General features: G+C 43.3%; 1 protein-coding gene across 1 annotated transcript in view; it reads right to left on the bottom strand.

Annotated features, from left to right (window-relative positions):
- Positions 1-20,810, bottom strand: part of dpp10 (dipeptidyl peptidase like 10) — a 255,717-nt gene extending 234,907 nt beyond the window's left edge. Inside the window, exon 1 of the mRNA XM_030758245.1 lies at positions 20,751-20,810. Within this exon, the coding sequence (XP_030614105.1) occupies positions 20,751-20,810 (60 nt within the window). The remainder of the gene's footprint in view (positions 1-20,750) is intronic.
- Between the last annotated feature and the right edge of the window lie 360 nt (positions 20,811-21,170).

Here is a 21,170-nt window from a genome sequence, read left to right as displayed (position 1 = left end):
TTTTGAAGGCAGTCTTTCCAGCAGTGTGTGTGTGTGTGCGTGCGTGCGTGCGTGCGTGCGTGCGTGCGTGCGTGCGTGTGTGTGTGTGTGTGTGTGTGTGTGTGTGTGTGTGTGTGTGTGTGTGTGTGTGTGTACTGTTTATTGTAGTCTTGCAGCAGCTCATTACGCGCTGCCCCGTTATTGCAGCTGTGTCACTGCACTGGAGTCATGAATGAAGTAACACACAGCCGTTCATTAGTGTTCTGACACCTTCTCGCTCCCTTCCACTGTTACAGGGATGAGCTTTGGCTTCCTCCTCGGGCACATCAGTGCAGCACTTTATACATACAAATGCGTGGAGCATACACATAACACGGTTAAGCAATAACTCCTCTCTCTCTCCCCAGAGTTCTTTGGCAGCCTGAGGCCACCGCAAAGGCAATGAGGAACACATTCATTTCACAGTCCAGGCTATTTTGTTCAGTGACTCTCCAGTCTGGGTCTGCAAGATGTTCTAAAGGTATTCTACACGCAGGTGCCTGGAAGCACTGACGGTACAGCAGGTTAGAAAGGCAAAAAGTTAGTCTGTAAAAGGTTGTTTTAATTAAATTTTTGGTTCCTGTCAAATGTTGGAACAGGAAAATGTTTAGTGATGAGTCAAAAATCATGAGCTGCAGTTACTGTTCTTCACACAAGTCCTACAAGCTGCAGACCACAGCTGATTTCTTCCTAACCTAAGACACAACTATCAGTAGCATACTGATATCTGGAGATAACCCATATACAGTATAAACTAACCTTCTCATGATGGGAGTATTGCTATGTTACAGGTTTAGTTGGGTTATAAAGACAGTCAACAGCAAATAAACAATATAGACACAGTCTGAGACATGGAGTGTTTAATATGTAGTCAGCCCATCCATCAGCCCCAACCTCCTCTAAAATCTTTGTAATCGTCATAATAGCCAATACCACTAGAGGGATTTGTCCCTCTTTTTTTTTTAGCACTTTTGCACCTTTTTAGGTTTGGGGTTGAATTAGGTCATCGTTATCCTTTTATATGCAATGTGACAGAAAGCCAAATGCATGTTTAAGTTTCTAAAACTATCCTTGTTTAGCATGCGGCTAAAAAGCAGCCTAACCACATCACTGAGCTGTTTGTGACTTGGAGAATATTAAGAAGCTAAAAGAAGGACAGCACCCAAAACACACAATCAGTGCAGTGCAAATTCACTGAAATAATCCTTTAATATCTAAACCTGCCAATGTATCAGTCAAACGTTCATTTAATGATTAAAAAATGTGCCAAGAGAGAAAAGGAAACACCTTCACACTGAAGGCAGCGCAGTGGATTTCATACACACTATTAATTGGCCTGCTTTTCACACACTGATCTCAAAGTGCAGCACCAATCAACACCTTCTCTCTCACACAGATGAACACGAGTAACAGCATAAATGCAGCTTTTTCAGAGGACTTTCCTCTGCAGCTTTAACAGTCGCTGTTCATCTTAAATTCTGTTTAAAGCGCAACCTTTCAGCAGATGGTGGGTACGCTTGGACAGATCAGATCTGTTGTTTTCGAGCCGAGAGCAGAGACAGTCTCCCACACAGCCCCCCCAGAGGAAGAGGATCACGTCAGCCAGAGCCGCAGGTTATCGGCTCTACCTTGACCGGCAGCCTGCACTTTCAGTCCTGACTGCGGGAGGCCAGAAGTGTCCTGAAAACATCACTGATCACCAGCTTCGGTCGTTATATGTGAATAAATACAGTCTGACCAGCATACATAAATGTGTTTTTGACTCTGAAGTTCTGAAGGTAGAATATTTTCCCCATATAAATACACAGCAGCTTGTTTTTATTTGAGGCAACAGTGTTACAGCTTACATCATCTCTCACTGATCTCCCTGCTGTCGATTAAACACTCAGCTACAAAAGCATTTCACATATACCAAAATCAATGTTTTTTACCTTCTCTGCTGAAGCAGTTTTGTCCCCAGGAGTGATTGCAGGGCTTAGAGAGAAATCACTTACAAAATAAATCACTTAGATGTCCTCAATCGCCGACAAGCAATCTGAGGAGCTCAGATCTTCCACATCAAAAGAGCTGAGCAGTAAGGGTGGGCATTTCAGACATAAATGCTGTTTGACATTTGCAGGGATCTATCTGAATATTCTTCACCCTCAGATAACTGTCTGAATTGTGGTATTGTGGCATGTCAGCCTCGCCGGGAGGACTCGGTCCTGCACACTGGACCTGTTTCTGTTTGTTTCTCCATCACCACATGCAGCATGTAACATGGTCTTCTGTTTTTGCTGTTGGCAAATGATACAACACAAAGGAAACATACACGTTTTAAGACAGGGAACAGTTTATTTGATGCGATTTAAATATTTGAAAATCTTGAACATCCCGACTCACCAGTTTTTTTTTATGTCTGCTTCAGGCTGCCTGCTCCAGCTCATGTTTGCACTACTGACATCACACACTGACACTGTGTACATCCACAGGCTCCCTACACTAACGAACATCAAACAGACGAACGTGAAACTACGTGCTCACTGGCTAACAACTTCAATCACAATGAGCATACGGTAAATAATCCTCCTTTCTGAAACATTTTGACTAAAAATGACTTAATTTTTTTTTTACTCAATATGACCCAAAGCTCATGAGGAAAGTGTTTACTGAGGTTAAGTCAGAAAACTGTTTTCCCACAGACGTCTACAGGACCAGAAGTCTTTATGCAGCTACAGGTGTCGCCCTCTGGTGGCCATGAAATAGATTCCAGGTATAACCCCTTTACTGGCCAGGGCTGTTTGTAGTCCCCTTTACATGGCAGGCTAGACCCTCCCATTTTTAGTGACACCTCATTCGGCCAATCATGTAACTAGCTGCACTAAATCACCTGACAAAGCTACGTGATGCCCTCTGATTATCATTGGCTCTGGGAAACCCATTTCTTAACATGATTGGCCGAATGAGGTGTCAATCAAAATGGGTCTAGCTTGCCATATAAATGCACTTCATTCGGCCTGCGGACCAGACACGGTGAGTTAATAGGCTATGAAATGGGTTGTTCAGAGCCAATAGTAACTAGAGGGTGTTATGTAGTTTTTTTGCTGCCAGTTAAGGGGTTAAAGGACTTCTGTGTTAGTCTCAATTTTTTTTTTTTTTTTTTTTTTGGGGGGGGGGCTTCCACAGACATTTGGACCGCTGCAGTGAATCGAGCCCTGTGATACCAGGACAAGACCAAAAGCACTGCAGTACGTGCACTAAACAAGCCAAACATTATAAGAACAAAGACATTTACATAAAATCAGACAAATGCAGGATACACTATATTAAACAGGCTAGTTTAACAAAAACAAGTACCGTATTTTCCGGAGTATAAGTCGCACTTTTTTTCATAGTTTGGGGGTGCGACCTATACTCCGGAGCGACTTATATGTGAAATTTATAACACATGAACCAAAATACTCCAGCCACTTGACATCTCCGTGAACCGGAGCTTTAAGGCAGTCTTGCGTAACCTGTGGGCGCAGTGGATGATGGATGGAGAGCACAGCTTCACGGCAACTGGGAGAACGCCCCACCCAACTTTCCTGGAAGTCATTGGATGGATCAAGAAAACATGGGCTTCAGTGACAACCAAACCATCCTGTTGGGATTCAGAAAGGCTGGAATAATTGGAAGTGCAGCTGACGACGAGTCTGATGAAAGCGACACAGAAGAGGAAGCGGCGCTTCATCTAAGTACGGAGTGTACGGAGTTGTTTAGAAGTGACACCAAGGATGAAGAATTCAATGGATTGATGGTTTGGTTAACTTGTTAGCATGTTCTTTATGCTATGGTTATCTGAATAACTGTTAATGTTACGTTAACATACCAAACACGTACTCGTTCGTTGTGCGTCATGTAGCTGAATGTGTTACGTTAGCATAACGTAGGCGTAACCGTGTTCGCCCTGTTCTTTAATCCATTATTATTTTAAATTGCCGTTCAAGATGGAATTTCTGCTCTGGGTCTCGGATTCTATCAAATACCCCCCCCCCCCCCAAAAAGTGCAACTTATAGTCCAGTGCGACTTATATATGTTTTTTTCTTCTTTATTATGCATTTTTTGGCTGGTGCGACTTATACTCCGGAGCAACTTATAGTCCGAAAAATACGGTACATTTATTATCTGATAATTAACTCTCTTCTGGGTCTCTTAATGAGCCGATTTCTTCAGTATACTGTAGGGGGTGGTGCTGATTTATGTTTAAATAATTCTGGCCTAAAGGGAGAACTCGACATTTACAATTTTTTTCTCTCAGTATCATCTTCTGAAATATGGATGGATGGAAGGAATATTTTCTACCCCGCAGAAGTAAAGTACTACAGAAAACTACATCTGAAATGTCACTGAATGCCTTTCAGGTGCACACAACCATTCTGAACTAAAACCTCTCTAAATGTCTTTTATCACCGGGAGAGTTCGGCGGCCCCACGCTCGTCACACCTGCAGTAACATCGGAACGACGGCGTGTGCCGACGCCGGTTTGTCTCCTGTGGTTCAGCGTTCTCGATCCAGGAGAATAAGACTTTACTCTTCATAAATGCCACTGCAAAAGCATATTCACAGTTCGTGTATCCAGTGAAAACATTGTACTGCAGATGAAGTACAACAGAAAGTGACACAACTTTTGTGCAAGTGTATCGCTGGAAGTGTTTCAAGGAAAAGCTTATCCAGCCTGTGAATGCAATGTGACCTTTACATAATGCTGCTTAAAAGGAATAGTTAAGCATGCCGCACTCTGAGTGAATGAACAATGACAGACCTTTAGAGAGAGGACCATGAAACATAATATAAAGCTTTGGGTAAACAAATTTCCTGCAATGCTAAAACAGCCTCAGATATTTCATGAGAGGCGTCTTTTAGCTCGTTATGCTCGAGCATGTTTGACAGCTGTCATCTGATCAAAAGAGAGTCGAGAGCAGGAAAAGTGAAGTGGTGTTTTAAAAGAGACGTTAACTTTCTTTGTCACGGCAGCCGCCCGATGATCACAGCTAGCAGAAAGGTCCTTCCCTTCACTACCAGGCAACAGATAAACTCCTCATCACCACCAGTTTGGAGTCTGCCCTCCTCTTGGTTCATGTATGCACACCACAAACGTCCCCCTCAGCTTCAAACATCGAAACCTGGCAGAGTTCAGAGGCAGGAAACCGCTGGACAGACTGCTGGCAAGCTGTGAAACAGATGGTTCCCCGCCTGACGGCTGTGGTCTACCCACAACCAGGCCAGTAACACCTGTTACACACACACACACATATGTGTGTGCGTGTGTTAGAAAGCTGGGCAGAGTAGGTAATGTTGCTCCCTGTGGCACTGTGTTAGCCCAACATTTGGCTGTATTTCAATTCAAAATCAGTTTCTGATTCAGTTAAATTCACTGAACTCCAGTTGAGTGTGTGTGTGTGTGTGTGTGTGGGGGGGGGGGGGGGGGGGGGGGGGGGTCCTTTGTCCTCTGAGCTGAAAATGAAGCTAACAGTGAGGAGGACAGTAAGCAGCTTTTGTAATTCAAACAATCATTTCAGGGGTTTTAACCTGTTTATTTCTACTTCCTGTGGCTCTCGGGGTCCTGCGGGTCACCATTTGCATTCCTCTGTTGCAGAACTTTGAAAACAAGCAGCAGAAATTAGCTTCTCAAGGCACCTGGGATCACCTGTAGACATAGGGTGAGGAACTCGGTCTTTCAGGAGGGCTTCAAGGAGGGAAAGAAACCGACTGAGGTGGTTCTGGCATCTGACTGGGATGCTTCCTGGATGCCTCCTTGGTGAGGGTTTTTTGGGAATGTTCAGCTGGGAAGTATCTCACAGGCTCATGTCCCTCAGTTGGATTGGAAATGGCTCAAACCAAACATTTCCCCTGGGGAAACACAGGTCTGGGTGTCTCTGCTTAGACTACTGCCTCCAAGACCCAGACATACTGCAGAAAGACGGCTACACACAGTTAACTGCATTGAGCATCTTACATGCTTCTTATGTGAAAACAATCAAATGAAAGTGTGTTACTGAGGAGCATCACTGGTTTTTGCTGTTAATATTATATCTTTTTATATCCTAGAAGAATTGATTGAAAGTCCAACAGTGGATGTGGCCATCCACACCCACCGGTCATCTGAAAGCTCTCAGAGTACGAGGTCTCCTTTGGTGCACTGACACACTGATCGTAGCAATACTCACATCAGTGCGACTCCCAACATATGGACGCTTGAACAGGAATGCTCATACATTAGCTAAACTCATTAATGCTGTGATGGAGCATATTTTAACCCAAATCACAGCATTTTCTCAAAGCTAACCATTCAGAGTTTTATGTATTTTTGGTGCATAAACTGAAAGCTAAAGAAGGAGTGGGAATATGATTTTTTTTATCAAATCAGCTGCCAGCCAGTGAGCAGTGAGGCTGAACCAAAACACCAAAAGGAATCACTAAAGCTAAAAGACACTAAACAGGTCTACAGCAGACACTTCTTGGAAGACGCCTTTAAAACAAACTGCTGCTGAAATCTGCAGGTGAAGGGATGATGAACAGGTTTCCCTTTTCTAGCTATATTAAACATTTGAACCACACCTCCACCTTTCTCTAAGCCCGCCATAAAAACCACACCTGTATTCATTTTTGTTTTGCACCGACTCACTGTCTGCGAAACACCTGACGTCCACCTTCGTTGAAAAAGAGGTCACTGCAGCTGCAAATCAGCCCAGACGCACGTGGTCGTTAGTGTCGTGCTGCTGATTAGAATAAAAACATTCACATTTTTTTCTCGCTCGTCTGTTTCTGCAAAGGAAACTGGAGACGAGGCCGGCGTGCTAATGCGCTCACACTACTGACGTTGGTTATTTCTGTGCTCATCTTCAAGTACAATTTTATCGAAACATTAAAATAACAAACAGCTTTTTTTTTTTTTTTACAACACACGCACTCTGCAGTCCCCTGGAGAACAAGCTGCCATTTGACTGCATATTAGTTTTTATCCTGGAGGAGCATTAAAAACAGTGTGCTTGCATATGTTAGTAATGAACCTATTTAAACTGAAAACACTAGAAAATGTAATCTGTCCTTTTATGTTGTGTCTAAAAATTAGAAACAGAGGGTCAAACAAAATCATCAAATCAGCTCGGGGGTGGAGCGGTCTTAATTAGACAGCAGGGATGCAGGAGCAGCAGCGTTTATGTGGCAGCGGCGTTGCACAAATCTCACTGTTAACAAGAAAAATCCAGAACCGAGGCCGCGTGCCGAGCTCCCTCCTCTCTGCACGAGGTTTCACCGGGGCGTGACCTCACTTCAACAATGTCTCCTCTGATTCTCTCTGCCAGCTGTTCCCCCAATTATTATCTCCAGACTCCAAAAACACAGCAGCTCTGTAAAGTCCAACATCAACACCGCTGAGCAAAACCAACCAGAGGCCGACAAGAAGCCTTTCATCATCTGCTCACAAAATCCACTTTGTCCTGCTCACCTTTTCCCTCCACAAAGAAAGCACTTCTGGGTTTTTGGTTTTTTCCACTGTGGTGCAAAGATGAGCTGTAGTTTGTTTGTTTCCAAAGATGCACTCTGACTGGCAGAAAGACAGTTTAAGATTAGGGATTATAATAATGTTTATACAAATAAACTTATGGGGCACCACTGTAGGTCAGTAACCCATATGCCATAAGGCCCGGGTCTGAATCTGCCCTGAGCCATTTCCTGCATGTCTTCCCACTGCTCTCTCTCTCTCAGCTTTGCTGTCATAATAAAAGCTGAAACGCCCCAAAGGATGCTTAAAGAACTGAATTTATCTAAAACTGGATATTATCTCAGTTTGCAATATAAGTAAGAAACCTTCTAAACATAATGAATTAAATATATATGTTTAACTGGTAGCCACAATTTCATTCATGCTATCCTTACTTTGAGCTCTACCACAGTGGTTTCTGTGCCTGAAGCTATTTAAGCTGCTTTATGCTGTGCGACTGGAAGCCGCTTGGCGACCCAAATCCTTCACAGCACCCCCTTTCATACCACGTATGCACGTATGCACATGGAAGGATGAGAACGTCCTCTAACTCTGCCATAACGCCTTCTGAGGATCCTGACAGTGATTAAGCCAAACTGAGACTTCAGCAGCAGCCACAACATGGGTGAACTCTGCCTCTCGGGGTAATTTAGGTATCAGGCTTTGACGAGGAAAAGGAACATATGGAATAAAAACAGATGATGATGAATTCTATTTTTTTTAATTCTACAGTCTGACAGTCTTTCCCCTTTGACCCATACCAGCATATAAGATGCCATTTATTGACTGATATGATGTGGCCGATATCTGCTGTGATAAAGACCTGAATGACTTTAAAACAGCTCTTTTTGTTTTTAATTAAGATTTTAAAAATATCAGTATCAGCTGCACTGATGAGGGAACACTGTCAAGGCCTGCAGGGCTCTTCAACCCAACCCGACACCAGTTCACCTCAGGCGTGTTCTAGTTCTACTGCTGTGGGTCTGTCAGTCAACATGTTTACCTGTGTGGATGCAAATGTACCACATTATCTGCTTTCATGGATAATGAGCTGGTATAGTGAGGCCTTCATTTATAATTTATCAGTACTGAAAGAAGATTCTCCCATCTGGTGTGGAAGGTCCGGCAATTTTGTCTTTGAAATATGTAAATAAATTGTTTTGCTCTTAAAACATTGTTCATTATGTTAGCATCTGTTCTGGTCCACCGTGTGAAGGATTAAGTCTGATTATCCTCGAGTTCTGGGTCTGCCTGAGATATGGACCCACCCAGATCAGGTTTCTCTTTTTTGAAAATTAATATATGCACATCAGGTTTCAGTAGGTTTTCCATGTGTCCCTCCTGGATCGGATTCAAACCTTTGGACCTTTGAAAACCTCAGCTGTGAAGTTCTCGTATCACCCCATCATCATCTTATGCATGAAAAAAACTAACAAGAGCAGAGCGATTAGTTTAAAATTCGTTTAGAGTGATTGGATTAAATCCATCCATCCATTCACTTCTGCTTATCCTGTTCAGGGTCGTGGGGTGGGTGGGTGGGGCGGGGGTGGGTGGGCTGGAGCCTATCCCAGCTGTCATAGGGCGAGAGGCAGGGTACACCCTGAACAGGTAGCCAGCCTGTCGCAGGGCCCACACAGAGAGACAGAGAACCATTCACACTCACATCCACACCTTAGATTAAATATTCTGTTCATTTCCAGCTCCATATCAGCTCTACTAGATTAGCTTTGCATGATTCAAAGTTCAATAATAATCCTTGTTTCTCTCATCCTGATGCAGCTTCTTAAGCCCCCCCCCCCCCCCCCCCCCCCCCCCCCCCCGAAGAAAAGCCCACCTTCCTCTGACTGCTCACCACTCTCCAAGCTTTGGCCAACAGAACATGATGCTTATGGTCACCGCTTCCTTCTCTGACTGGTGGAAGAAACTATAAACCTCCTCCTCTTCAAAAAATAAAGCTGTATAAAGTTTATATGTGTCATTATTAAAAGATGCATATGAGGGGAAATGTGATTAAATGCCAACTGAAGTGGAACTTCTGCAGTTACCAAAGGTAACAGTGAGTAAAATGTTATTATGTTCTCATTAAGTGACTGCGCTGCATCTCCCTGCACTGCTGCTTATGAGCACTTTAACACTTATAGAAATAGCTGCATGTCACTGATATGATGGAGGTTACAGCTGATTTCACAGCCAGAACTCCTGCTTTATTCTGGTCTTTGGGACCTCTTTGGTCACTCTGACGCTCTCATCTACACGAATGGGGAGTGGTTCATAATTTTTATTTCAATGGTCAGGAGAATATAAATATTACATCTTCCTTAATGGCTCATTTTGTTGTGCTGACATGAATAATTTCACTAACTCATCCCACCAGAGCACCGAACAAATGCCACAAACCCACATCCACAGAGCAAACCAAGAAACACAATAAGTACACTTCCTCCATCCTGACTACAATAACCGCATTAGTAAACATATTAGTAAACGTATTAGTAAACGTATTAGTAAACATATTAGTAAACGTATTAGTAAACATATTAGTAAACGTATTAGTAAACGTATTAGTAAACATATTAGTAAACGTATTAGTAAACATATTATTAAACGTATTAGTAAACATATTAGTAAACATATTAGTAAACATATTAGTAAACGTATTAGTAAACGTATTAGTAAACGTATTAGTAAACGTATTAGTAAACATATTAGTAAACATATTAGTAAACGTATTAGTAAACGTATTAGTAAACGTATTAGTAAACATATTAGTAAACATATTAGTAACGTATTAGTAAACATATTAGTAAACGTATTAGTAAACGTATTAGTAAACGTATTAGTAAACATATTAGTAAACGTATTAGTAAACCAAGGTGATGATGAGCAGATACTTTTTGGTGGGCTACTTTCTTTTAGTGTTTCAGGATTGCAGACTGCTGCGTCTCCTCCTTGTAGTGTCTCTGCTGTTGGTTAATCTGCCCTGAACCTGCTGCTCTGTGACTGTTTGACTGCTTCACAGAAGCCAGAAAATGTTGACTCTCCTTCACAACCGAAAATCAGAAAGAGTGGTGGGAGATAACTGCAGCCCTGTGTGGAATTACAGTATCAAATCAGGAAAGTGCCCACCCCCCCACCCCCCAACCCCCATCTGTAAGCATCTTTAAACTGTGACTGTGGTTAATATGAGCATCAAGCACTGGAGACTGAAACGTGTGACAGAAAACAATGAAAGGTGATGGTTACCTGTCTGATGTTTACCTGTGTGATGATGCTGCTCTACAGCAGGCTGATGATGTTTAACTCGGGGATTAACCACAAAGTTTGTTTCTTGTTGACGCCTCCTGAACAATAACGCCGAGTCAGACCCAAAATCATTCTCCCAAAATCAGGAGAAGCAGCAGAGACAAAGGCGTGTGGTGCACCCATACGGAGAAACCACAAATGATCAAAGTAATAAAGCAAACAAAAGCAAACAGCACCTGTGGGATATGCCTTATGGAGACTTTTCATACAGCAACAAGAATTTACCACCATATGAATTCAGACATGTCCCCCACTCCCCCCCCCCCCCCCCCCCCCCACTGCAACAAAAACACACTTTCTTTATTATTTCAGCTGATCATTAACACAGGAGAGATTTGCATGATTTGTCATGCAGTGAGGGTGTTGCTGCTCATTATATTACAGTCACACCGCACCTCAAGATTCACTTTCATATATCCACAGCTTTTAATTTGACTGCACAGCACGCTGGAAAGCCTGTTTGGCCCTGAGATGATCTCTCAGACTGACTTTACTTCATCACACACACACACGCAAATACATTATTAGGAATAACGGAAGATTATTATTATTTTTTAAACATGAAATTTTATGTTTTAATGAAGTCTCTAAATGGCACTGTGTTCTCATGCCAGCCCACACTTTAAGCAGACCAGAGAACAAACTGTGGATGAATGAACTCATCAATCTTTCTGATTGTGTTTTCAAAAGAGAAACATTTAATTTCTGTGACCATTAATCACCGAGCACACCGAGCTCTTTTTGGAAGATGTGACCTCCAAGGAAAGCTCTCGGGCTCAGCTACGCGCTTTTACACATTTACAAGTTTTTCAGCTTCTTATTTCTTTTTTTTCTCCTAAAAGAAAAACACAGCAGGGAGAACTCTACAGGAGCCACGACTGTGAGTTTAATTATATCTGTTATTGTCTTTACAGGCACAAATAAAGTTTCTCTTATGCATACGAGGGGCAGACGTGTCTCCACCACAAACCAAATTAGTGACACATCCATCACATGTTGTATTCCTCAGTGGGGCTCGGGACTGAGAGGTGTACTCTGAGGGGAGAATATATTGAGATCAGCTGGCGTAGCTCTGTAATTTATAGACTCACTGACTCAAGAGCCAATGCAATCATTCTTATGAGACTGATTCCAGCAATCTATCACTTGCAGGGCGAGCCGGTCCTGAGCAGTTTTTAAAGACTGTTTATGTGATATATCTTCTGAACAGGGGAACGCCTCGCAGGTTCAATAACCTGCTGGCTGAGTTGTGGAGCATCCGGGGCGCTGAGTTACCGAGATGAGAGCTGTCGGGCCGTCTGCGGGCAGAGTGACTGCAAACAAAGCTCCAGGCAGAGACGAGAGGAGCTCGGAGGGAAAGTCTGAGCACGCTGTTGTGTACGTTTAGTGTGAAATCTAAATGAAAGTGAGATGTTTTGGAATTCAATATTTTGTTTATCCAAGAAACATTTTTTTAATGTGTTGGTCTCTGTGAATATTCTTTATCATTTGATTATCTTGTAGCTTTCAAAGCACAAACACATTATGCAATACAGTGAAACTAAGAGTGATGGAGCCAGCGTCCTTTGAACCGTTGAATAAATGAAATATCTGCTGGGAGTTGGCTTTTCACACGGAAGACAGACGCTATGAAAGATGGACAAGTTTCACAGTACCGAGGAGAAAGACTTGATCACAGCTCAGCGTCTCATCATCGTCCTCGTTACTTATCTTTAAAATCAGAGTGGCTTTCACTTCAGCTGCAAGAGAAAAACTTGTCACAATACTTCATCTGAAACAGGGTGCTGTGTGAGCCGATCAAAGCACGTCGCTGTTTAAACTCCCAATATATCTGCAGTGGGGAAAACAAAGCTCTATTTTGAGAGCAGGCAGTGACAGACTACCCTGAGCATTTTTTCCCTCCACTCGTCCAGTGCGATGCAGAGCAACTGATTTAATATCACTGGGGTGGCGTTCCAAATAATGATTTTTTTGAGACGAGACTCATCATTGCAATTTGCGGTCGATAAATACTGCTGAACCGCAATGAAATTAACTCTCTAAAGAGGCAGCCCGGTCAAATACAGACCAGGTGATACGATGGGAATGTGCAGCACTGTGCAAACATCTGGAGCTACCCCACATTTCTTTATATTGTGCTCCCAAGGAGCCAGACCTTCTCCTACTTTTGAAAGTGGCCTTCAGCAAAGGTTCTCCATCCTGCTGAAGGCCGTCTTTGTCTTCTTTGGACAGTCGCTGCTTCTCACATTCAGTCCACTCCTTACACCTGACCATATTCACAGGGATGGTTTGTTAGTTTGTTTGTGTCACTCAAGCATAAAAAGGCTCCAAACTCAAAGGATGAACCAGTGTTGTATCTACACATAAGACAAGTTAGCAAAGAACCCCTTTTAAACTGTATCTTTGGGCTCTCTGTTAATGGCAGCCAGTCACAAAAACAGGCTGCGAGTAATAATCTGTTCCCATTTCTTTAGTTGAATCTATGAAAAAATGGCAAACACAGCTTAACAGACAGAACAGTATTTTTTGTACCAATGAGGTGATTCCAAAGATATATTAGCTGAAAACTTGGGATATTGCAGCGTGGTGTGCAGTGTATGATAAAATCTGAGGAAAGTGGAGATAAAAGAAGTTTTTAGGCCCTTCTGTCTAGAGCAGATCAACAGTATCTGAAAGCTGTGGAAACGATCCAGCAAAGACCTGAAACAGGACCTGAGAGAAGCATCTGGACCTTCAGCTGATCCATCAGCTGTTCACTGAAACCTCATCAGAAATGGTCTCAGTGGAAGGGCGGCGGTCAGGAAGCCATTCTTAATGAAGGGAAACAGGCAGGGAAGGCTGAGGTTTGCCACATTACACAACAAGTGGTCTGAAAATCAGTGGCAACATGGAGACGACGTCCTGCAACATTATTCTGACTGAGAACGAAACAAAATGCCGAAACATCCAAAAAAGAGCTCTTCAGGAAGCCTGGAGAGGTTTTCCTGCAGACTGCTTAAAGAAATGACAGGAAGCTGCCTCAGAGAGTTCAGGCTGTGCTGAAGGACAAAGGCGGTCACACCAAAATACGTTAGAGTTATACAAACTCTGTTTTTGCCTTATAGACTGGATTTCCATTTATGTTTGCACATTTCAATAAATCGCTGCACCTATTTCCTATTTTACTAGAAAAATATAAAGAAATGAGGGGTGGCTCAAGACTTTTACACATTACTGTATTTTCACTGATTAGATATTTTAGTCTGAGAAACCATCTGTTTCCAAATGTGCACAAGAGCAGCCCTGAATCTGGATCAGGCTGTGATCCTCAACATTCAGATGATGTCTCCCAATTTTTCTTACTTCATTTTGATATTTGTTTCAGAGCTCAGCCGAGCAGACTCTTGTTTTCTTGCAGACTCTGTTGTGCCCACATCTTAAAGACTCATGTCACTTTAATTTTAAGGCTTTTTGTCACTCAAGAGCCATAAGTGATGGGACTATAAATGGCTTGAAGGTAGTGGGTGTCAGACACAGCTGCACACTCACACTCAGATCTACTTTATCTTGTCATCATGAAACAGTATCCTAAAATTGGGATTTCAGAGAAAGAGACTCAGTCCTTTGGCACTTACTTAAATCTGTCACTCTTACCCAAACTTTCTGTCGAGATCCTCAGTGAGTGAAGTCGGTTCAAGTCCACAACGTTGCAGCACAGCCTGAGAAATATAGCACCTTCTTTTTTACGACTTTGTGCACTGATGTATGTGGCAGGAGGAGAGCACTGACACAGCTTCCTGCCTCCAGCAATCCCAGTTTATAGCTGCAGTCTGCATGTGGGTGGACCTGACACTTCCAAGGACCGCTGATGGCACGAGCTTTAGCCAGCCATGCCTCAGTGAGGCCCCGGGATCTAAGGCCCACGAAAAATCTGCCGCTTCATTCCTAATTGGATTTCTTATCTTGGCTTGTGGCATAAGGACACAGCTATGATACGAAGAGGGCAAATTTAAGAGGATAATAAAAAGCCGTTAAGACCTCGGTGCCACACGACGGGGGTCAGACATGGAGAGATTAGATGGAGGGGTTTGCACAACACAGATGAGTTTTGGAGTACTTAATCCTGTCTACGATCCCTGCTTGTTTCTCTGATTACTAAGACAGGTTCATTGAGAGGTGATCTGCAGCAGATGCTTCAGGGCGTCTGACACTCCGGGCTCTTGTTCACCGCTGTTCTAATGTGCTGCGATTTTAAACAATACAGAGCGTAAATGCAGCCTCAGCTCGGATTCTCCCGAAGAAACAAAGAAAGGGAGCACGTGGAAAGAGAAAGGTGCTGGTTCAGGAATCGGGCTCTCCCGCAAACCATCAGGGCATTAGCACACAGCAGCTCTCCAGGCAACAGAGGAGCAGGCAGAATATTCTCATGAAATTTAATTCAAGCTCTGTTTATTGTCACTGTACGACAATGCAAAAATAATCTTAGCTCAGCATGTGTAGAACACTGGCGTCTCGATATTTGCTCTGCGTTCAGAGACATGACATTTATTTTGAGAATGTCTTGTTCTTTTATTCATCATTATGTCAGTACATTTACAACACAAGGAAGTGCTCACACATTTACCAGCTGTATGCTATTCATACAGGACACATATTTACCTCACTGATAACAACAAAATGCTAGTTTGAGCTTTACAGTTTATGTTGCAAAATGATCACCAAGTGTGTTTCCTTTCAGAGCTTTACACAATAACTGTGTGTAAACTTGGCTGATGTTCCCATTTTCTGCCTATACTCTGAGACTGACCGCTATTAACCAAAATCTTCTTTGCTGCTGGTATTAGGAGCAAAATCCATCCATCTATGTCGCTGGAGGCACAAAATCCTTTCTGTTAATATTCTTAATCCACTCATTGCAAAGATGTTGGTCCTCTGCATTTCCCAGAGAACCTATGTTGAGTGCATTCAAAGTTAATTAAAAGTATAAAAATGTGCACTTCTCGGGGCGAGCAGCGCCAGATTTAATGGCCACCTGTTGATTTCTGGTATTTCTCCAGATTTTTCTACACTGTCTGTCAGCAAGGCAACAAATCCTTCTTACAGCAGCTCCAATAATGAAGAAATTATGGTTCGGCGGTGGCAGCGCGTGGGCAGCTTCGGACCGCTCGTCTACCTGCAGAGCCATGTGTGGCCAGATGGGGGCAGTGTCAACAATATGTGGCACAGCTGGTCTGTTGATCATCCATCAGTGAAAAAGAGCAAAGTTAAAACGTACAAAGAGCTAAAGTGTCAAAAACAATAAAAAGCGTCCACTGCAGCCATTTTTTGGCTCTTCTCCCGTTCCTGATGAACTGTCACACCTGTCCCTGTTCCAGTCCACTTGTCAGCCAATCAGCATTCAACGACACGCAGCGTCATCACATTGAGGACTGCACAGGAGCACATTTGCAGCAGTTGAAAACCAATCTCTGCAGTCTCTCCACAAATGGCCCCAACCGTGGTGACATAAATTAAACATTAGATGTTTCCTTCCATTCAGACCATATTTCAGTCTGAACAAATTAAAGTGAACTGAGCGCCTGCCCTGTCTGTTTAAAAACCAGCTGCCTTTCTGATTATATTCATCAATCCTGATTGGTCCAAATCAGTCAGTGACTCATAAACGTAGAGACTTGAAGCCAAATGGAAAGGATGGCTGGCTCCAGCGTGATTGGCTGTGTGAGTGAATAAAATGCCTGATTTGAGTGGAGGTATGTGCGACACTCTGGTATTAAACCTCTTAATGTGTTAAAACTGAAAGGATAAGTCTAATTGGCTGCCCACAGATACAGGTAGTGTATTTTTTTTTTAAACTAAGCTGGGATGCAGACAGAAAAAGGCTTATAGTCATGTTGCTAAGTACTCTGTCTGGAGTGTGCGTTTGCATGTGTGTGACACTGTGATTGTAAACATCATAGTGTGTATTTATAGCCTAGACTTAAAGGGTTGGCAGATCTAAATTTCACCATCTAACAAATGTTAGAAGGTTCTGTGGAGACGAGAGCTCCGTCACCCCCCCCCCACCCCACCCCACCCCCCAACAGACAACCACACACGGCTTTTGTGCAAACCCAGAATTATGTTTACCTCTTGCAGTGGCGTCTTAAATTAGAGCCTCCTCATTGAAAGTCAGGTGTGTTTGTGCCACAGAGGTGTCTTCAGTTGGAGTTCATGGGGTGGCACTGACCCCAGACCCCACCCTAATTTGGCCACATGAGCTTGAAAATCACACCCTGTGTTTACTTATGATCCAATATTCTCATTTCCTGAAGCTGCCCTGCTTTGTTCTTAGTCTGAGCACCCTGCTGCAAAAAATCTTGGAAATGCTCCTGCGCATCCACCCCAACCAGCACCACAGGAGACACTACAGATAACAGGAACTACAGGTAGATCATCCATCCATCCATCCATTCTCTTCTGCTTACCCTGTTCAGGGTCACGGGTGGGGCTGGAGCTTATCCCAGCTGACATAGGGCGAGAGGCAGGGTACACCTGTACAGGTTGCCAGCCTGTCGCAGGGCCAACACAGAGAGACAGACAACCATTCACACTCACATCCACACCTATGGGCAATTTAGAATCACCAGTTAACCTAACCCCACTAACTGCATGTCTTTGGACTGTGGGAGGAAACCCACGCAGACAAGGGGAGAACATGCAAACTCCACACAGAAAGACCAAGATGCAACGGGCCGATGTTGTTTGGAATTCTGCACAGACTCTAGAAAGCACGCCAAAAAAAAAAAAACTGGTGTATGTGCTGTATTCCACATGTGTGCAAAATGCCAGATGAAGACTGATCTCAATTTCATGCTGTTATGTAATTCCACGTCACGTCAGACTGCATGTGTGGTGGATCAGTTGTAGGAAAACTGCAAGTTTAATAACACTGATGAAGGTTCAGTTCACTGAAGTCCCAGCACTCCATGACCAGCAAGCATAACAGCAGAACATCCCAGAGTTATCATTAATACGCTTCTGCTTTTCTGCTTTTGGCATGTCAAAGGTTTATCACAGTGCTACCATCTCGAAGCATCTCTCTCTGTGCCACTGTGGTGCTTTGAAAACACACTTTCAAGCCCTTATTTTTCTTTTGTGTTATTTCCTTAAACAATATCATCAAAAGTATGACATGTCATGCTGGTCGGTGTATTCTGCATCATTTCATGCAAACTCTCATTAGTTGGTTTGTAGACAATCATCTTAGCAGCAGTTTTAGCTGTAAGTAAGGCACCAAACCCTTTCTCATGCTGAAGTGTCTCACAGTGCGAACTAGGACAACCAGCACATTTCATGGTTTCCTTTTTCTGTGTTCAGCAAAACAAAACAGTTCTTACTGGCCACCATGCTTTCTAGTGTGCACGTGTGGAACATGTACACACACACACACACACACACACACACACACACACACACACACACACACACACACACTCAGCGCTCACACTGTGATATGAATGCAAGTCCAGTGTCCGTGTGCCAGTCTGCAGCCCGCAGCATGAACTGGCCTTTGCAGCCACACTGCTCACATCTGATCCACTGCTTCACCGAGTTCATTGCTGAGCTTTGGTAAAGTAGTGACATTTTCAGCTACATGCACCAAGTTTCCCCCATTTGACTCGTAGCATGCAGTGATTCCTCAGTTTTCCAAGCTCTCTGCACTGAATCTGGTGTGTGTGGCCAAGTCTACAGACAAACAAGACTCAGGTTCAAGTAACCCAGTTTCCTTTAATGGTACTTATTGTAAATGAATGTGTTGTAAATGTGTGTGTGTTGAAGAGATACCAGAAGAAGTTGAATTAGAGCCGGGCTTTACTTTCCCACAATACCAGTGTGTACCACTGGAGGGTGCAGCGAATTGTTCAAACCTGTATTTAACAAGGAAAATTAACACATGCTTTTTTGCAACCCTGGTCTCTGAAGAGGAGACATTTCTTGATGAAATGGGGATAAAGCAAAAAAACAAAAAACAAAAAAAAAAACCTTAAAGAAGCAGCATATGTCTGAAAACATTTTAGTCACACCCACCAGTGAAACGATGCCCCTGGTTGTGAAAGTTGTAGTTAAAGTTTGAAAAACTACCTTTAACATTTGACTTAAGAATGCAATCTTTTAGTCAAATAAACGATATGATGGCTCACTGTACCATCTTGTGGTACAAAGTGGAATTAGATGGAAGTAGAGCCCAGACTTGATCAACTTCCACTGATGCCTGTTCAGCACAATATAAAGATGTTACAGACACAAAGTCATTGTGGATTTTTTTCTTAACATTTTTGATAAATTAGTTTAAAAACTTCTCATATTTGTTTTAAATGCGCGCATTTAAAAATAAGCACCTTTAAAAGAACAGTAGCACACATCCAAAAACATTTTAGGCACACCCCCTGGTAAAACGCTGCCCCCTTGTGGTGAACGTTTACAAATAGTACATTTCACTGTCCTTTCAATTCAAACTGGGATTGCCAGTTATAGTTTAAACAAGCAATGTTCAAAATCAGAGGCTTTTGGCAACAGTTAACCTGAGGCCAAAATGGGAAAACATAAAAAAAAAAAAAAACAATACGCAATTAAACTCTTGGAGGAACATTTCAAACTAAAGGACCTAAAGTGCTGTATTTTTATTTTTGAGCAGTGCTGAACTCAGCTGGGTGCATCCCATAATACCCTTCCTTCAAGACATAGGTAAAAATGTGCCAGCAGCAGCCTCATTTTAAACACAGCACAGTAGCTTTTATGAGCATCCTGCACTGAGCTCCATCAGCACCACAAAGCCACCTGACACACAAAGAGTTGGCTTCAGCTCAACAGTCCCAGAGAAGGAAACGGCGCCAGGTGCACACGCACGGCTACAGTGTGTGTGATGGCTGCCTGAGACTGCTCAGCTACTTCAAGAAAACAGCATCAATTAACCAGTTCATTTGTTATTAACAAAATGTTTCATTCAGAAGTTGAACCTAAGTAATTCCAAGTATTCGGCCTTGTGTTCTTAAATTGCTCGCCTTCGGGACAGTAGGAAGGAGGATCGATACATTTGCCCCAAGCTAAATTTCTCTGGTGGGACTTCGAGGTTGAAAAGTGATGCAGAACCCGCGGCAAAATCGATACCGAGCTGTTGAGTCACACACAAACTCAGGCGCGCACACACACGCTGCATGAGAAGCAACCGCTCACACACACACACGCACACACACACACACACACACACACACTTCACACTCCTTCAACCCAGATTTAGGTGCGCTATACGAAGACAATGCGGATGCCGCCGAGCAAAGACGTTTCTCGATCGTGACTGGAAAAGAAAACGACGCTATCCGCTCTCTCTCTCCTTCATCCTCTCATTTCACCTTTAGGAGCACGCACTTGTTCCTCCCTCCTTGCAGAATGTTTTAAATTCAATTTGTTTATCCTGACAACAGGTCGGGAATCAGGACGATCTCCTGAGACCGTGCAGGTAAAGTTAAGCACCTTCAAAGGCACAAATGTTCACATTTTTATCCACCCGACCCCCTTAAAGTCTGAAGGGAGACCCTCTAATTTACTGTCAGCACATACAGGTAATATAATAATAAGAAGCACCACGTGATATGAATGAAATCTCGCCACTGCGCCAATATGTGACTCTTCATCCAACGCAAACCCGGCCACAGGACCCCGGCAGCTTTCTGGCTTTTCTATCTGAATGTCTGAAATAGAAACCTTTATTGAACTTCATGTTGCTAAAACGCGGACGCTCACGCGCATATCCCCTAACCATCTCCAAAGCGCTGTGCGTCAATGCGCATCCCCGCGCACCAAACCCGCACTGAAGTTTGGAGCTGTCACAGAGCTTCTGCTGACACACAGTTCAATAAATCATCAATAAGTTCATCGCAGCGAAGAAGAAGAATCCATAAAACTCACCTTGATGGTCTTTGTAGACTGGCATTTCACTTGATGCGATACGGTGGCGGTTTGGTTCATCTTGGGACACAGACACAAACTGTCCTCCTATCCAAGTGAGACAGAACAGCCGAGGAAAGAAGCAAAGCGAGCCCTCCTGCAGGTGCAACTCTACAGCGCGGAAAGCGCAGTGTTTTCGCTCTTTGTTCGGCGTGCGGTGGAAGCGCGCGACCGCATCAGACAGTACTGTATGTGCCTCGCGCAGCGCGGTATGTAGGTAGGTATGCGCACCAATGACCGGTGATGGCTGGTGACCAGGGGCGGCTGCAGAAGAATCTGAAAGGGGTGGCCAAGGCACAGGAAAAAAAACAACAACAAAAAAAAAACCTATGCTGTGACATAATTAGCTGCGACAGCATCGGTATCATTATTAATATTCTT

This window comes from Archocentrus centrarchus, chromosome 21 (genome assembly GCF_007364275.1).
Source record: "Archocentrus centrarchus isolate MPI-CPG fArcCen1 chromosome 21, fArcCen1, whole genome shotgun sequence".
Taxonomy (NCBI): Eukaryota; Metazoa; Chordata; class Actinopteri; order Cichliformes; family Cichlidae; genus Archocentrus; species Archocentrus centrarchus.
This window is presented reverse-complemented; position numbering and strand designations above follow the sequence as displayed.